The sequence below is a fragment of the Hermetia illucens genome, chromosome 3, assembly GCF_905115235.1.
Source record: "Hermetia illucens chromosome 3, iHerIll2.2.curated.20191125, whole genome shotgun sequence".
Classification (NCBI taxonomy): Eukaryota; Metazoa; Arthropoda; class Insecta; order Diptera; family Stratiomyidae; genus Hermetia; species Hermetia illucens.
Window position 1 is genome coordinate 14,902,085 of NC_051851.1, and position 18,434 is coordinate 14,920,518.

Sequence of the window (18,434 nt, forward strand, 5' to 3'; positions counted from 1 at the left end):
TGCGTGTGAAAACACTTCCAATGCCGGAAATGGGTACAGAAATGCTAGTCGTCGTTGGCGTACCCAAGCCGCGCCGAAGTGATTGGTCGAATCGTGTCGTCATTCCAGAAAAGACATCCGCGAAGTGAACTCGTATTCGCTGTGTAGTGTGTGGTCGAGTTTTGAATATTGCAGAGAAATTGTGATTTTGGGAATCACCTGGTTTGATTTTCTACCCTTCGTCGGGAAATAAATCGGTTCTAGGTGAGTTAACCACCGTATTTATGCAAGTTTTTGTCGATTTTCGTTTGTTTTGCGGCGGAGAGTTGATGCGCTCCGGGTTTCGTCCAAATTGTGTTGGTGAAGAAAATTTTCGCTTGCTCGAAAATGGCGTCCATGTCGCCGTTGCTGCAAAGTGGAAAAAATTTCCCTCGGCGGCGATAACGGCGAATTTCGAGTGGACGTGGGATCGATTTGTTGTTCGAAGTAAAAATATCAACAAATGTATTTTTCGCGTTTTTTTCTTAAGAATATGGCTTGGATTTTCGGTAATTCCACCTTTGGAGTCGCGTTTTCGGGGTCGTCTAGCTGAACTGAGCGCAAGCGTGGATTTAATGATTTTTACCGCGAAAATGCCCGGAGACGCTTGACCCTCTGTAGCTGGGGGCGCGTCTGCCTATGCACCAAAGACATCCTGTGAAGTGCTGCTTGCATGTGTCCTAGATTATAATTTGTTGCTTTCTCGTTTGCAGCATCGGCGTCGCATCTTGAGGAGCCGCAGGCAATATCCGCTCCCAACATGGCGGACGACGAGCAATTCTCGTTATGTTGGAACAACTTTAATAGCAATTTATCGGCCGGATTCCACGAGTCGCTGTGCCGTGGCGATTTGGTGGACGTGACGTTAGCGGCGGAGGGGCAGTTTGTGAAGGCGCATCGGCTGGTTTTGTCGGTTTGTTCGCCATATTTTCGGCGAATGTTTACGCAAATGCCCGCCAATCAACATGCGTTCGGTAAGTGGAAATAGATAGATTTGTTTGTAATTTGAAAGTCTGATTGGATTTTTCTTCTGTTTGCAGTGTTTCTGAAAGACGTTAGCCATACCGCGTTAAAGGATTTAATACAATTCATGTACTGCGGAGAGGTGAACGTGAAACAAGATGCCCTCCCCGCCTTTATTAGTACAGCAGAAGCGCTGCAAATTAAAGGGTTGACTGATGTGAGTATCCAATGTTTGTTGCATCTAGTACGTTTTCATGTTTAGTCTGGTACTGCGCGGGATAGGATGTTTGGGGTTTTAACGGTCGTAGTTCTGAAGTTAGGAAATCTGCACCTTCCATTTTATAAGATAACGAGTATATTGCTTGGGAGTTATTCAATGCCTGCGCATATATCTTGGCCTTTTTGCTTGAATTTGTTGGGGTAATGGGTATGGATTTTTCCCTGACGGCGTGTGAGATGTAGATAAAATTTTCAAAATTTGTCTGTAAAATTACTTGAAATAAGTCAGGTATGGCTTCAGGTTGGGGAACACTCATTTCGTTGATAGTTTCCCCCCTTTCAGGTAATTGTGGGCGGTTACAACTGAGAAATGGTATTAAAATGGAGTAGCTTTAGGTACAATAGCAACTAGAGATTCGTCCCTTTTCAGGTAGTTTGAACAAGCGGAGTAGGCGAAGACGCATCAAACATCAAAATTTCGGAAGGAGCTTAATTCTGGATAGTGAGGGGTGGCATCTTTAAGCTGAATGAATTGGCGCGAAATTGTTTTCAACTTCTTCCTTACGGCCGTTGCATTCTTTATTATTAAGTCTTTTTCCTTTGGAATCCTTTTTCTGGCATTTAGTTGGTCAGTAGTCGACTAAATTCTTCATGTTATGGTTATTTGGTGCCCGCTTCGATGCCCATGATTTCATGGTCAGGCCTTTGTTGATCAGCGACAGTTGATCTTGGGAGAAAAGTTTACTTTTGGTATCCAGTTACTTAACGCTCGGGCCTGTCATTGCGACAAATATTCACTAAACATTATGGAGCGCAAATTTTGAGCATGAAAGCCTTCTGTGGTGCCCTGCGCACACCGGGGGCAACATCAATGAAATCGCTCATTGGCTTGTTAAAAATCCAAATGTGCAAAGCATCACCCTGAAATTTGGAGAACTGGAACAGTAATTTTCAAGCAATGTCTCGGTCCAAGGTAGATTTTTTGCGGGCCTTTTTCTGGTGAACTCTCCGACCCCCAGCTTCGAGAGCCGAGGAAAAACTCTAAATCGGCTTGGGTCTGGTCACAGGTACAATAAACCTTTCGTAAAAGCTCATGAAAATTATAAAGTCTGACCTCTACGATGAATACCGGGTTGCTGAATCCAGTGAGCATTCAATCTTTCGTTCCAAATATGCCAAGATCATGGCCAAATATTGCTGGAATAAGTCCTTTTCGTCCTCTAACACTTGCGATTTCTTTCCTTCGTTTGGCTTCAACTTTTTTGAAGTCTTAGTAAAGTTTCCTTTCCGCACTCATTCGAGATTTGCTCGATGCGTTCCATAGTAGTCTCATCAGAACACGCTGATAAACCAGTCGGGTCTGGTCTTAACAGCGAGTTTAAGGGCTCTATTGGGAACAGCATTCAGACCGGGTGCTTTGTTATCACCAATTCTCCGGCGAATTTGCGTAAGTTCCTCCTCAGTTACCGCAGGTATGGTGTAGACGTCCTGTGCTCGCTTGTGTTGTTTGCGCTCCCCTTTATCCGGGGGGAAGAGCGCCGTTACGATATTGAGCAGAAAATGCGGGCAGGTCAATTGTGGTATTCGCCCTCTCATCTTCTTCATAACTATCCTGTACGCTGTTCCCCAGGGACTTTGGCCTGCCTCTGTGCAAAGTTCCTTGATGCATTCTCGCTTGCTGGTCCGTATAGCCTGCTTAAGCCTACCTCGAAGGTTCACATATGTTAGCCGTTTCTCGTCGAAGTCTGGTCTTGCTCTAGATCGTTGGCAGATCCTTCTAGCACGAAAACATGCATCCCGCAACACCGCGATCTCTTCATTCCACCAATAGTTTGAGTGCCTTTTTGCGAGGACTCGTCGCCTCAGCATAGCAGCGTCGCATGCTCTTGTTATGCGTCCCATCATTTGCTCTACCTTTTGCGTAGCAGCACCACCGGGACTTTGGCCTCGCAATAGCATCTCTATGAATGCATCCTCCTCAAGCCCTTTCACGGACCAGCCCCGGTTTCCAGCCTCACGGGAATACGCATCGACACATGGCCCATATTCGATTTGGAGGAAAATCGCCTGGTGGTCGCTGTGAGTATAATGCTCACTGACAAACCATGTCATTCTCCTCGCCAATGTGGTACTCACATATGTCAGATCGACTATTGAGCCCGACCCTGTCCCACGAAAAGTGGAAACGTGTCCCGTGTTGGCAAGCACCAAATCTAGCTCCGTGAAAGCCTCGAGCAGGATACGGCCCCTGGTGTTCGTAGTGCGACTGCCCCAATCCACGGCCCACGCGTTGAAACCACCAGCTATGATCTTGGAGTTTCGACTTCTTGCATCCGAGACCAGCATACCTAGCATTCCTTCGAATTTTGTTATCGTCGCGTTTGGTGGAGCAGAGCAACTATATATATAGATACCAGCTATTTTTGTCCTGACGAATCCAACTTCTAGAAACTCCATCACTTCTTGAATGGCCTGATTTCCACACGCCCATATTGCCGCCTTGCCAGTTTCATCTGCAGTCCAGGCATCGCTCTTATTGTTGCGATAAGGCTCGCTGATTATGGCAGCTTCGATTCCCTTCTCATAGATGGTCTGCGAGAGAAGGTCTTGCGCTGCCTCGCAGTGGTTGAGGTTGATTTGTATCAACCTCATTTTTTTTAGTGCATTCAAGGCTCGCCTAAACACTGGGCATCTGCTGCTGCCTGCAACGTGCCGACAGTCGACGCCCTTTTTTTCCTTGCAGAGCATGCGTTCAGACTCAGCCTTGCACTCCCTGAATAACATTCCTTCTACCTTCACCCCACATTTTCTGCAACATTTGGACCTGTCAAAGTCACCGGTCGCCGCTATGTGGCCGAATTCCAGGCATCTAAAGCAGCGCTTAAGGGACACCTGCTCCCTGAGTCGGCAAACGATCCAACCTATTTTTGCTTTCCCCGCCGCCAGCAGTTTGGACGCTGCTTCAGCTGGTAAGCTTATGGTTGCCGTTTGCGTGCCTCCGTATGCCTTCCTCATTACCCTGATTGCGGAATCTTGCAAGCCAAGTGGTCCGAACTGCTTTTCTAAGGCATCACGGATATCCTCCTTGGTCGTGATTTCGTCAATGTCCTTACATTCTATGACAATCTCCTGCTTTCTGGCCCGTACTTGAGCTTCTTCTCCTAAGGACTTCTCCACCTTGCCGAGGAAATTTTCCACCGTTTTGCCTGGAGACTTCTTCAGTTCCAGCATCAAGTCTCCTTTTTGGGAGCGTCTGATTCTGCTGGCGTTTTCTCCAAGGTCCATCAGCTCAGGATCGGATTTGATCTTCCTAAGGATATCGGCGTAAGTCATATCCCCCTTTTTTGGAGATGATGATTAATTCGGGCCGTAATCTTCTTTTCTGGGTCGTATTTTTCCTTCCGCCAACCTTAGTCCATGCTTCCTTGCTCCCTTTTTGAGGCTTTGCCTTCCTTGGGTCAATTGGAGCCGGCGCCGCAGTTTCCACGATGTTGGTAACTTTGTTTCCCTTGCCTGTCTGTCTGTCCGTCCGTCACACGCATTTTTCTCGGAGAGGGTTATAGCGATTGAGACCAAATTTGATAGAAAGGTGGGAATTGTGAACGGTCACGCATACAGTGAATTACATCCTTTTACGTCGAATTTAAGGGGGGTCTCCAAACATGCAAAAGGGGGGTGTAAAATTTTTTTTCATCAAATATAGTCATGTGGGGTATCAAATTAAAGGTCTCGATTAGTACTTTTCGAAGCCGATCTTAGTTTTGACATTCGTTGGAAGGGTGGGGAGCGCGGGGGGTTGAAAGTGATCATTTCTTTAAGGGGGCCATTCTCAGAAACTACCAAACCGAAAAATCTGGAAAAAATCAGGGGGCTGCCACTATATGGTGCCTAGGCTCCGAAATACCCTCCATATCGATACCTGTTCAAATAAAGTTAATAATAGTATATTACTATAATTTTTAGTACTTGGCAGAAAACCAATGTCAATATCACTTGAAAGTATCTATTTTCACATAATATATTTTACGTGCTACATGCTAATGGGACAAATGCACACCCAAATTTCTTTATAAAAGAAATACACAAAACCTTTCATACCTGAATCGTTTAGCTTCCGGTTTCCCGACTTGTTTGTCTATTTTATCGTTACTGGAGGCTCGGAGTAGTCCTTCATACATCGTACAATAGTGAAACTGTCAAAATTTTCGCGCACCTGGGGTCTTCTCAGACGTGTGTGTCAACTATAATAGTAACTAACACGCTCGATTACGCTGCCAATATAGGCTCAGTCCACTTGGGACGTTTCCACATCTGGGGGAAAACCCAAAATCACACACACACTGTCACTGCTGCTGCCGAGTGAAAACGGTCCGGCGGCAAGTCTCGTATTTCCTGGTCGGACGTGACCCTAGGTTTGATCGGCGAAATGAATGAATAACGGAGGTCCATATTCTTCATTTTGTGGTCAAAATTATCTCACTTGTATGCTCCGCGGATGTGAAGCTAATTTTCCAAAGTGCCTTGTTTGTAACAAAAAATCGAGATTTGCTCGATGCGTTCCATGGTAGTCTCATCAGAAGTCGTAAAGCATTATCTAAAGGAGAAGATCGATCTTTGTACATTACCGCACTTTTATCGTCGGTTATTGAAGTCAGAGCATAGAAGTTTCTGCAGGATAAATTATGTGGCGATGTGCCCAGATACTTGGAGAGTGCTTACTTTGATTGAAAGTTTCAATTATTTTGGTCTATTTCTCATGGTTGCTTATGTAGAGAGTTATCATCGCACAAGCTTTATGTTGCAGTCTCAGGAACTATCCTCCATTCCTACTGTCGGGACTGTTCAGTGTATACTGGAAGATCTTCCAAACACGTATTTGGTTTCAGCATTAATATCAATTTTTGTTTCCACTATGCGGAGAAAATTCCTTTCAAGTACAACAAATATAAATACATATCTGCTATTCTCTTGACGACCGCAAGTGGCTTTGTTTGGAATTCTGTCTAAGCTTGAGGTTCAATAATCTTAGTTTTTTCAATGATTTCTTCAGGGGTTTACTCTTTAATAGATCCCGTGACCATCTTGTATGTGCCAATCAAGAACACTACAAACAGGACAAGGCCGAGTTTCTAGGCGGGACGGAATATGATTTCGTATGTGGAGTTGGGTATGAGGTAGCTAACTAGCGCTTGGCACATGTGGTTCGTGTATTGATGTCGAAGGTTTTCTTCTGTATATTTCCCCATTCCATGCATAACATACATGACCCTAACATCAAAACGCTGCGCAGAGCTCTTTATGCGCAGGTGATTAAAGATTGCCGATGCACCATATTTTTCTTCCACCATACAAATTCAAACAAGGGGCGTGAAAACGAATCTCCTGTATGTAGTTTTCTTGATTCCAAAGTTTTACCTCTCGAAATGGTTTACAGCAAGGCGACTATACATAGGAGGTTAAACTGCCTAGGGAAGCCATGAAGTTTTGCGGGACAAACTATAGCGTCCGATCGGCGCCACTTCTCAGTCAGGATCGCAGTTGCGTCATCATTGATATTAGTTCTCATTTGCGTTGTGGTGTTAGTGCATCTGACTGGGTTTGATATAGAAATTTTCCAGCTTGGTGCCAACACCAATCGTAGAAGGCGGCAATCTGACTAATGTTTGTAGCTGGTTGCCTTGTTCCAAGGATTCGCACACACAAAAGTGCTATAACGACAGACAAAACGACAGTCGTGCAGAACGCAATGTGATGAGTCATTTTTTGTCCTGCTTTTTTTTTTTGACAGGTTGTGCCTCCTGTGTATAGTCTCCTTGGTTTACAGTTATTTTCTCCCCTTTTTAAGCTTTTATTTGCTAAACAAACCTTATTAAAATCGTTTTAATGTCTGTCTGCGTTTTGTCTGTCTGTGCCTTGTCTGTCCTCTGCCTTTCGGAGTTTATTTTGGACAGATGCGATCATGGACTTGATCGCTCTCTGGATTTGCTAGCACCTCTCCTAGAGTCTCCTCTAGATTCCTCCTTTCTTCCACAAATCTCGGACAGTGGAAGAACACATGCTCTGGGTCCTCTGGGACTCTGTCGCAATTTGGACCTGTGTAAGTATTGGCGATATCCTTCGTGCCCCGTGAAAAACTGGGTGGGATTATAATTGAGATTATAACTAATCTCATCGTGTCGCCTCTCCAACCATTCCTTGATGGCAGGAATGAGCCTGTGAGTCCACCGACCCTTCCCCAAGTGTTCCCAAAGCTGCTCTTGCTATCTATTTATGGATCTCTCCCTCTCAGCGTTCTTCGTCTGCAAGGGAGGGATTGGCTTCGTCACCTCATCTGCCAAGATGTCAATCGGCTTCATTCCAGAGATGACGAATGCTGCATCATCTGAGATAGTCCTGAAGGCAGAGCATACCCTCAGGGCTGTCCTCCTGTAGACTGCATTCAGTTTGTTGATATTAAGTGATATCCGCAACGCTTCCCTCTAAACTGGGGTCACATAAAATTTGATGGTCGGCTAGGAAGTGATTATATGATTCCCGATTCTAATACGGGCGTAATTTCTCTTCCGGCGCTTAGTGATGAGGACCGCTTCCGGTTTTTCTTCCGCAAGATCAGACCAAAGCTCTCTAGCCAACTTTTAACAGCACTGATTGCCTCGCTTGAGTATAACTCAGCATCTTCGTTGTAAATTTTTTTTTCATCAAATATAGTCATGTGGGGTATCAAATTAAAGGTCTCGGTTAGTACTTTTCGAAGCCGGTCTTAGTTTTGACATTGGGTAGAAATATAATGCGTGCTACGTACTAAGAAATACGCAAAATCTTTCGTACCTGAAGCATCCGGCTTCCCGACTTGTTTGAATTTTTAGGGGATCCATTGCTCATTCCATGTTCCCGTAGCATCATACAATCTGTTACATAAGAGCGTGGTCACTGTTAAATAATAACAACAATTGATTTTGGGAAAATTCGCAAATTTATTGATAATTTGGTCGTCATTACTCAATGCAAATACCTCAGTAGCAAGTCCAATCTCCTGCATTGTCAGTTATGGCCTGGCACCGTCGGGGCATACTTTCCACTAGTTTTTTTGCATATTCTACCGGAAAAGACTTCCAAATTTTTCGAATTTGTCGAGAAAGTCGATCTAAATTACATGACTTGCGTCTGCGAAGCTGCATTTTCATCAGAGTCCACACATTGTCTATGGGATTTGCATCCGGTGACTGAGATGGCCAATCTAAAGTGACAACTCCGTTTTGCGCCTTCCACTCGCTACACGCTCGACTCCAATGTTTCGGATCGTTGCCTTCTTGAAGGATCCAGCTTTCATTTTTCTTGATATATCATTGTTTAGCAGATGGTAACAAAGCCTTTTGATATATTTTATTCATTTTTTCGGCATTTAAATTCTCGGTAAATAAGAACAAAGTACCGAAACCTTTGTTTGAGAAGCACCTCCAAACATGGACCTTGACGGGGTGTTTAGCAGTCCGTTGAAGCATCTTACTGGTGGAGGTCGCCCACGCGTGTTTGATGCTCGGAAATGCCCAGAAGGAGGATTCATCAGAAAAAATTACGTTGCTCCAATCGCGGTCCAAGTTTTCCTTCGCCCATTCCACTCGTTTTTCAACGTGTTTTGCACTCAACATTGGTTTTTCCAAAGTACTGCGATATTTCAGTTTATTGGCAAGCAAGTGCCTGCGAATTGTTCTGTAAGATATGTCAACATCTTTTGCTTTCAATTTCACAGCAGCTCTACGTAAAGTCAAAGTTGGATCTTCCGGGAACAATGCGAGAATCTTTTTTTCGTCTTTTTTGAGACTTTGCTTGCACTTCCGCGATCAGGAAAATCATCAACGTTACCGACCTTTTTATAGCGATTTATCCACTTGCTAACGAACTGCTTCGACTTTCCTATATATTTCGCAGCAGCAGTTTGCGTTAATTTGGGTCCTTTTTCATGCAAACATAGAAAAATTGCCTCAAAGCGAGAGGCGTAAACAGCACTCATTTCGAAAAACCACTCAATTGAAGACTAAATTTGACAGAGAGCTGACTTTTTACAAAAAGCATGAAGGACTGAGGTGCCCTCTATGTCATAGCAAAAGAAACAGGACGCTCAGATTTTTTATCTACGTGTAACAGTGACCACGCTCTTATGTAACAGACTGTACTTAAATAATTTTCTGTAAATAAAACTTTACTTTTTCTTATTTCAGAGTGAACCGGCACCATCTCAATCGCCTGCTAAGCCATCAACACCCGCCCCTCAGCCGCAACCTCAAACAATAACCACCCCAACAATGACAACAGCCACAACAACAACGTCACCGCGGGCACGAACATCAAATCAAAGAAGTAGATATAAGTTAGAGTCAGAAGATAGTGGAGATGAGAATAAACCCACCAACCAATTAGTTTTACAACAAACACAAACTACGCAACAACACCAACAAGCCACATTAGTACAACAAACACAAAAACGTCCCGCGCAACGTAGTATCACGCCGCACACTGCACCGACAGTGAAACGTATTAAAAATAATGATCCCCTCGAGGGAACGGACGCGACAACAACAACCACTCAAATCACAGTACAAGCGGTAACGGACTCAAAATCAGCGACTGGTGAACCTGAGTATATCGACTTGCCAATCGATTTACCAACAAAATCGGAACCTGACTATGGCGAAGAAGCGGCGGATGTAGAGGCGGCTGAACAGGAAGCGACATATGTTGAGGATGATTCTTATGGCGATATGAAATATGATGAGAGCTACTTTACGGAAAATGAAGAAGGGGGCGGGACTACGACTGGAGCGACAACCTCAACGGCTGCAGTGAAACAATCTGTGTCATTTTCGGATTCGTATGTAAGCGATACGGGTGAACAGCAGCAAGCTGCAACAGAAGCTCAAGGTTAGTGAGAATTTTCAATATTCATATGAGATGAATTTAACTGGTGGAACCAACGAGCAAAATTATTTGGATTTGCTTTTGTGGAATCGGAAGTGTGGGTCGTTTGAGAATGTAGGGTTAGGGAGGTGAATCCTGGGAAGTATTAGGAGCCTAGTAGTAGTGAAATTATATGTTCGCCCTCTGGAACCATCAGCCAAGCGTAGTTTCTTACGGCTGCAACAATCGCACGGATTATCGAGGAGCCTTATATCATGTGCTTATGTCCTCGACATGGTTTTTAGCCATCCTCACAACGGTGAGTTGATTGGAATCTGTTGAAGTTGAGATCATGTGAGCATTGACTGGAGAATGCACAAAGTCCCTCCTCCCTTTTATCATGTATTTATGGTCGAGGCAAGACGAAACACGATGGGAAGCGTCTTTCTGTTATTAGTTAGGGCTTGAAGGATGCTACGTCGCCCCAAATACCGATTTATAACTACATATGTATGTGTTTCGGATAAGTTGTGAAGCTGAATGGGTGGGTATCCAACATAAGTACTTCGAGGGAAGTTGTGTTTTCATGGACGCGAATATCTGGTAAAGCATGGCTCCTGTCAGTATTGAAGCTTTTCATTTTGGTCGAACTATTTTCAAACGTATTTGAACCTAGTAAAAATCTCTTTTTAATATTTTGCACGGTCTGAACTTTGCTCGTTGTGATACTAGAAAATTCAATATAAGCAAATGAAAGGACGTTGATATAAATATTCTACAAATCGTTGATACTTCATCGTTTTTGTTGCATCAAATTTGATATTAAACCTCTGATACGTATCAACTTCCTCTCATGTTTCGTACATTTAAAACCCACTATATTTTTAGAAAACATTTTTATAAAATTACATTTATTTTGAATATATTTACAATAATATTTCGTCAAATTGTCATATTTCTCGGTCGTTGGAATATTACGTTCATTGTTGTTCCATTTCGCTTGAAACATGTGCAAACTGCATATTAAATTGTTGCCTCGATCAGTCGGTCGTGATCGTAACATTTGGACATTCATACGTGAAATGGATGCATAGTTTTTGACACGTCCCGTTACAAAGTCTCCGTTTTTCAAGTGAGAATAAAGTTCTGCATAGTCCCGGAAGTGTCACTTGAGATTTTGAAGATTCTTCGAGATTACAAAGCAATTTTGGACGCTCTTGCAAAAGGGGTAAACATTGTTTCACTGGCAATAATGACTGTTGCTTTGGTTTTGTTTAGTTTTCCAATATCTCTTTTGACATTTTTGTCTGTGGTTATAATTTTGCGGGAGTGAAAGTGTTTGGTGTACTGTGGTGATGAAAACTGGACGAACCATAAAAAAAAATTTAATGGGATGATGCCAGTTGCGGCTGATGGCTTTTCTGAGGTGGGTATCGATTTCTCTTATTTTGTCCTTTTGATATTTTATTCATGAATGCTTTATATACTGTTATTTGTCTGAATAATGTATAACAGAATGTATCCTTGAAAGAATTGACTCAACATCTGCCCCAAATGTATTTCTTGGGTAACGTTTAACGCGTTGAGCTGCGAAATTCTTTGAAATGAAGAGAATTCATTCGTTTTGAATGAATATCTTGGACGTCAATTTACAGCTTGGCCAAAAGTGAGTCCAGATACTTTCTGTGAGAATCCTTTCCCCTGTGAAGTTTTGTCACTTCTAGAATCAAGCCAATATTCAGTTGCGAAAATATTTCAGCTCGTGAAAATCGCGATACGCGCGGTACTTTTTGAAGTTGAGTTTTTGTTCGTGACTTTGTGATTAGTGAAGTGTAATGATCCCAGAGGGGTACAAAGTGAATGATGTTATATATAGAAAGGTAAGTGGAATTGTCTTTATTCAGATTATTTCAATCATTGATAAGTGAAGTGTTATATATTTTAGTAGTTTAGAAAATCCTAAAGCGCTTTAGGTAAGGAGAAGATAATTTTCAGGTTGGAACTTCATAACGTTAGTATAGCTTCGATATAGGATTGTCAACATACAACATCCAACATTCAAATTTGGTATAAAATTAATTGAATTATTGGGGGAATCACACTCGTCTTAACGCCGCACAGTTGTGTTGCTTCAGATTCTTATTGGGAGGTGTCGATGGCTTGGCGAGGCTCTTGCTTAAGGAGAAGTGTCGCGCGACGCATTGTAATGCGAAAGCAAGTTCTCCACTACTTGGTGTGTTTCACAATCGGGGAATCACTTATGGTACTGGCTATTCACAATCGGGGAATCACTTATGGTACTGGCTATTCACTATTTACGCTTTGAAAATAAACACCGTGGATCGCATTTAAGATGAAAAAGGTGGTTACTGCATCGCTAGGTTTTCCTGGTGCCAACCGGCATCCGGTCTAGGTCTGCCTTAATATGGAACTCCAGATACTCCGGTTTTACCCCGAGGTCCATCAATTCGATATCCCTAAAAGTTGTCTGGCATCTTGATCTACGCCATCGCTCCATCTCAGGCGGGGTCTGCCTAGTCTTTTTTTTCTACCATAGATATTGCCTTATAGACTTTCCGGGCTGGATTATTCTCATCCATACGGATTAAGTCACCCGCCCATCGCAACCTGTTGAGCCGGATTTTTAACCACAACCAGACAGTCGTGGTATCGCTCATATATTCCGTCGTTATGTAGGCTACGGAATCGTCTATCCTCCTCATGTTGGGGGCCAACAATTTTTCGTAGGTTTCTTCTCCCGAACGCGGTCTCGGAGGAATACATGAGGACTCGCAAGATCATTGTCTTGTACAGTAAGAACTTTGATCCTATGTTGAGACGTTTCGAGCGAAACAGTTTTTGTAAGCTGAAATAGGCTCTGTTGGGTGTCAACAACCGTGCGCGGATTTCATCATCGTAGCTGTTATCGGTTGTGATTTTCGACACTAGATAGAAATTTTCAACGATCTCAAGTTGTAGTCCTCCTATCTTTATGGTTGGTTAGTTGGTTTTTGGTGCTAACGTTGCCGCCATATACTTTGTCTTGCCTTCATTGATGTGCAGACCAAGATCTCGCGCCAATCGTCGCCTGCTCGATCTAGATGAAGGCAGTTTTTGTACATTACGGGTCGTTCTTCCCATGATTTGTCGATATCGTCTGCATAGGCCAGTAGTTGGGTGGATTGTATCTCTTGCATTTCAGCATCGCGGATCACTTTCTCCAAGGCCAGGATGAAGAGGACGCGTGATAGGGCATCCCCTTGTAAACCGTTGTTGATGTTGAATGGTCTCGAGAGGGATTCTGCTGCTTTTATCTGGCCTCGCATATGGATCAAGGTCAGCCTAGTCGGTCTTATCAATTTCGTCGGGATATCGAATTCTGTCATGGCCGTGTAAAGTTTTGCCCTGTCTGTGCTCTCATAGGCGGCTTTAAAGTCGATGAAAAAAAGATGGTGCAACTGATGCCCATATTCCAACAGTTTTCCATCTAAGCCGCGAATTTTCTGTATGAGAATCCACAGTTCCGGTACAACTTTAGTTGCCATTCTCACACTTTGGCGATGATGTGCGTTCAAAGGTGTCTGGGCTATTGCCCAGGTTTTCGACATTTTGTAAAGTTGATGGACGCGCAACGATTCTGAAATTATTCACTTCAACTGTAAATTCTTGACATGGTGTCCTCTAAACTTTTCTAGTCCTATCAATAGTCGATTTTCAAAGTTTAACACTGTAGTGCCAATTCGGAGTGATAAGAACTCAAATGGCTTCGTTTGGTTGCCCTGGATGAACTAAAACGAAGGTTTTGTTGCGAAGGGTGTGGGAACGAGATTGGTGAAGAGGGCTTTGGAGACGTCCTTATTCTCCTTTGCATCTTTGGAGAGGTCCTTATTGTCCTTTGCATCTTTGGAGAGGTCCTTATTGTCCTTTGTATCTTTGGAGATGTCCTTATTGATCTCTGCATCTTTGGAGAGGTCCTTATTGTCCTCTGCATCTTTGGAGAGGTCCTTATTGTCATCTGCATCTTTGGAGTGATCCTTATTTTTCTCTGCATCTTTGGAGTGATCCTTATTTTTCTCTGCATCTTTGGAGAGGTCCTTATTTTTCTCTGCATCTTTGGAGAGGTCCTTATTTTCCTCTGCATCTTCGGATAGGTCCTTATTTTCCTCTGCATCTTTAGAGAGGTCCTTGTTTTCCTCTGTATTTTTAGGGAGGTGGTTTGGTTTCTCACGAAATCGACATGCACTGTGTGTGGCGCGTACTCATCGGGACTCTGCAGTCCTACTTAGCAGGTGCTCTAGCACTCTCACCCTGGACCTCCACATTGAGTTGTAGCATGCGGTGTTGTTACGTGGATCCGTATATTGAACAGGGGAGCCAACACAATGAAATTCTAGACGAAGTAATTGGAATTCTAGTCTAAACCTAGTTCCTAGCCTAGCCACATGCAAGCTGAACTTTGTTGTGGACTTTTCAGGGCAGGGTGGGAAACGAGAGTATTATTCACCGACGGTTCAGAGATTGGAGCCGCTGCAGGGGTTTTGCAAGATACACAGCATAGTCTAATTGTACGCTTTATCGGGATTCGCTAGTGTATTTCAAGCGCAAGTACGGGCGATACTTGACGTCTGCGACAGCTGGGTATAATCCGAGCCCAAAGCATAACAATCACTCTAATCGAAAATCAAGCGGCGTTTAAGGCTCTGTACTCCATGGCGACATTCTCCATGCTGGTGGGGCAGTCGGAGAATCCGTCTTTATATGGTCTGGGTCACAGTTAGATACTAGCTACCACACTCCCCCTTGCCCCTCAAGGGGGGAAATCAGTGCGAGTACACACGATTTCAAATTGTTTTGTCCTTGAGCATGAGTGAGATGTAACGAAAATCTGATCAGGTGTGTTTGACATAACGCCCGGACTTGCCAATGTATTGGTGAGATTGGCAAGTTTCTGCTTATGGATAAGTGAATACGTGAAACAACTTTTTGCTATATGGGTGAGCACGCCGTAGTACCAGAATAGCAAAAGCTCACCGATCTCTCTCTTACCAATACGATTTGACGAAGATTATGCCTTTTCCTTGTTTAGCGTCTCTGATGTGTACAGATAAGCTTCTGCAAGCACATTTGCAAGTGGGGTCATTTTAGTAAGGGTACTGCCTATAGTAGATCTACTGTGGTCTGGGTGACACCCTCTGGTCATATGAGCATAGAAGGGAGTGAGAGGGAGCGGATGAACTAGCCAGACTATGCTTTTGATGATCAGTCTGTATCCTGCTGGCGACTGTTAGGATGGAATCTACTCGTCCTAGTTAGTAGCCACAGACTTCAAATAAGGAGGCTCGGCGCCGCCCCTAAGTCACGGAGGATTTAGTCCGCTTATAACAAAAGTTGATCGTGAGACCTTTTGTGGCAAACTCGTGCAAATGCATACAGGGGTACAGGGGTTCGTATGGATTCAGTAGCCTATAGGGGGACTATGCTGCTAGACTAAATACATTACAATTTGCTTTCCGAATCTGGAGAAAGGATTTCGGGCACGGTTCTAATTAGGTTCACGCCACGGGCGCTATACAAATCATTTTTTGAGGAGGAAATTTCTAGTTGCAGGGCGGGAAAGCTTTCCTTTGTGAATGTTGATGCTTGGCTCTGAAGATCTGAGCCGGCCTTATCTAGTGCCGTAACTTTCGTGAAATTACCCGTGTTTTGTTTTTTTTTTTTTTTAATGCCTTTTCAAATCTTAGTCAAGCTAATTCTTTTTTTAGAGTTGCATTGGTTATCTTTTGGGATGCTTTCATTGCATACTGGTCTAAGATCCATGCTTCAATAATTCAGAATATTTGAAGTAATATAGTTTTATGATTCGTGCTTCCTGAAGAAGGGCACTTCGTGGAGAACAAATTTTATCCATTCGGTGAATGCTTCCGGTCAAAGTTTTCTGGTTACACAGGGGGAGATCTTGATGAAAGTTTGGTGTAGCAATCACTACAGTTCGTAACCCTTTGTTTGCGACAATGAAGTGCGGGTATCTAATTCAAGTATTCTTAAGTCATGCGAGGAACCAGAGTCGAAGCTAACAGGTGGTGGGGTCCATCTAGAACTATAGATATCCGTCAAAATAGGTGTTTCTTCAAATTCGTAGCCAAAGGACGAATATCGGTTTTTTTCAAAATTTGTTGCGTTGCTAAAGTGGGAATGTATATTTTGCTGATTTACCGGGGGGAAGGGTCTCAAGATGTTTAAGACATCAGGGGTTGAGGTCGTATGAAAGAAACACTGGGTGAAAATCAGGCCCCTTAAAATTCTTTCTTGATTTTTCTACTCCGGGCCAAAGGAAAGGGGGCTTTGGAGAAAGTATTCCTAACCAAATGATTAGTCTGGAAACTTTTTATAAAATAGGGGTTGGGAAATATAATCAATGCCTGCTTCGTCGCTAGAAGTAATTTTTATTCGGCGTATATCTATATTCTGGGAACAACTTCCCTTCTGTGTTGGGAAGTAAATATGCTAAAATTAAGTGGTTTCTTGTTTTGGACGACCAGGTAGAGAAGATGTGATGAAGATTTCAAGATACGGTAAGTACTTAGTTTTACTGTTTAAGAATTGAAAAGTACAAGTGAGGATAATTTAGCTTAAATAGGTGGGTAGGGCAATTGCTAGGTTCTTCAAGAGGGAAGTGTGTGTGCATGGTGGGGAAGAAGCTACAGCTTCTGAGCACTCAGGCCGTGTTGGCCCATTGTACTCGCCTCCCCCGTCTAACGGAATATTCCGGATTCGTTAACGTATCGCAGGATTTCCGTCAGTGGATGTGATGCTACCCGTCGCAATTGGAGGACATCGGCACCAAAGATTTGATGCGTCCATAGGCGGGGCATTCACATAGGAAGTGCTCCGTGGATTCCGCTTCCTCATTACAGGAGGGACACGTATCATCTTCGGTAATTCCTATTCTGAACATATGCCCAGCTAGTGAATTATGGCCTGTCAGAATGCCCACAATACACCTGCAAGTCCTCCTGCTTTTCGACAGGATAAACTTTGCGGTACGTATGTTGGGTTCTGGCAGGAAAAGTTTGGTGTGTCGAGCAGCATTTAAGCTCTGCCACCTGTCGTTATGGGAAACTTGTTCCCAGTTTTTGAGAACAGATTTAGCCAATGCTACTGATACCCCAATTGCTGGCTTTGGTCCCGACATAGGGGAGATTGACCCCTCTTTCGCTAAAGCGTCCGAGATTTCATTTCCCTCTATGCCACAGTGACCAGGTACCCAGAGTAGTTCCACCGTATTGAATCTAGACATAGAGTTCAAACGGTTTCTGCATTCCTGAACGATTTTCGAGGTGATCAAAGGACTGCTCAATGCCCTCAGTGCAGCTTGACTGTCACTGCAGATTGCGATGCGCCTGCCCTTCAACCGCTCGTCAATCACCCAGTTTGCCACCCTTAGGATCGCATAAACTTCGGCTTGAAAAACCGTTGCATATTGTCCCAAAGGAAAAGCCCACTTCTCGTTTTTATTCGTGAGGTAGACTCCGGTTCCAGAACCCTCTTCTGTTTTTGAGCCATCGGTGTAGAAGACTTCCGTATATCCCGCCACGCATTCCTCTGGATCTTCCCAGTCCTCTCTACGCTTCAGGGTAACTACATATCTTCTACCAAACAGATGTATGAGGACACGAGAATCGGAAGGCATTGTAAGAACTGGATTTAGTCCTCCCAGCAACTCTTCCAATGCTCTGTGCCCCCCACATCCGTTGTTTTCCCATAGATCTAATCGAATTAGCCCATGGGCTGCTCTCATTGCAGTGCATTGAATAAATATATCCAGTGGCTGCAAATTGAGTAGTGCATTCAGAGCTGCGCCGGATGTCGTGCTCATGGCACCAGTGATACCCAGACAGTGTGTCTAGTTTACGGTGAAAATCTTTTTGTCTCACCTTAAACCACCACACTACGGATGCATATACGAACATCGGCCTAATGATGGCAACATATATCCACATTACCACATGAGGCCTGAGTCCCCATGTCGAGGCAAAGGTCCGTCTGCACAGCCCATAAGCTGTGAGAGCTCGTTTCATCTTTACCTCTACATGTTTGTTCCAAAGAAGTTTTTTTTTTATCTAGAGTGACCCCAGATATTTCACTTCTTCGGAGAGTTGAAGGGTAGTACCCCTCATCTCAGAGGGGTAAAGTCCATCCAGTTTTCTCCTTTTTGTGAATAAAACCATTGTGGTTTTATTTGGATTAACTGACAAACCATGTCTAAGGCACCAGCTGTCTATCAAATCAACGGCACGCTGTATATTCCTACACACCGTTCCAAGATCCCGATCAACAGC

At 43.7% G+C, this 18,434-nt stretch overlaps 1 protein-coding gene across 40 annotated transcripts in view; it reads left to right on the forward strand.

Moving 5' to 3' along the window:
- Nucleotides 1-79: 79 nt before the first annotated feature.
- Nucleotides 80-18,434, forward strand: part of LOC119650904 (modifier of mdg4) — a 301,775-nt gene continuing 283,420 nt past the window's right edge. For 25 of the 40 annotated variants that reach the window (XR_005249385.1, XR_005249386.1, XR_005249387.1 and 22 more), the window contains exons 1-4: nucleotides 86-243; nucleotides 732-992; nucleotides 1,059-1,198; nucleotides 9,420-10,119. Coding sequence is in view for 37 of the 40 variants with exons in the window: in XM_038054125.1 (XP_037910053.1) it covers nucleotides 779-992; nucleotides 1,059-1,198; nucleotides 9,420-10,119 (1,054 nt within the window). In the remaining 3 variants the exon portion in view is untranslated. Of the gene's footprint in view, nucleotides 244-731; nucleotides 993-1,058; nucleotides 1,199-9,419; nucleotides 10,120-18,434 lie in introns of all 40 variants that reach the window. The other 15 variants (XM_038054102.1, XM_038054105.1, XM_038054101.1 and 12 more) reach the window with 5 other exon arrangements.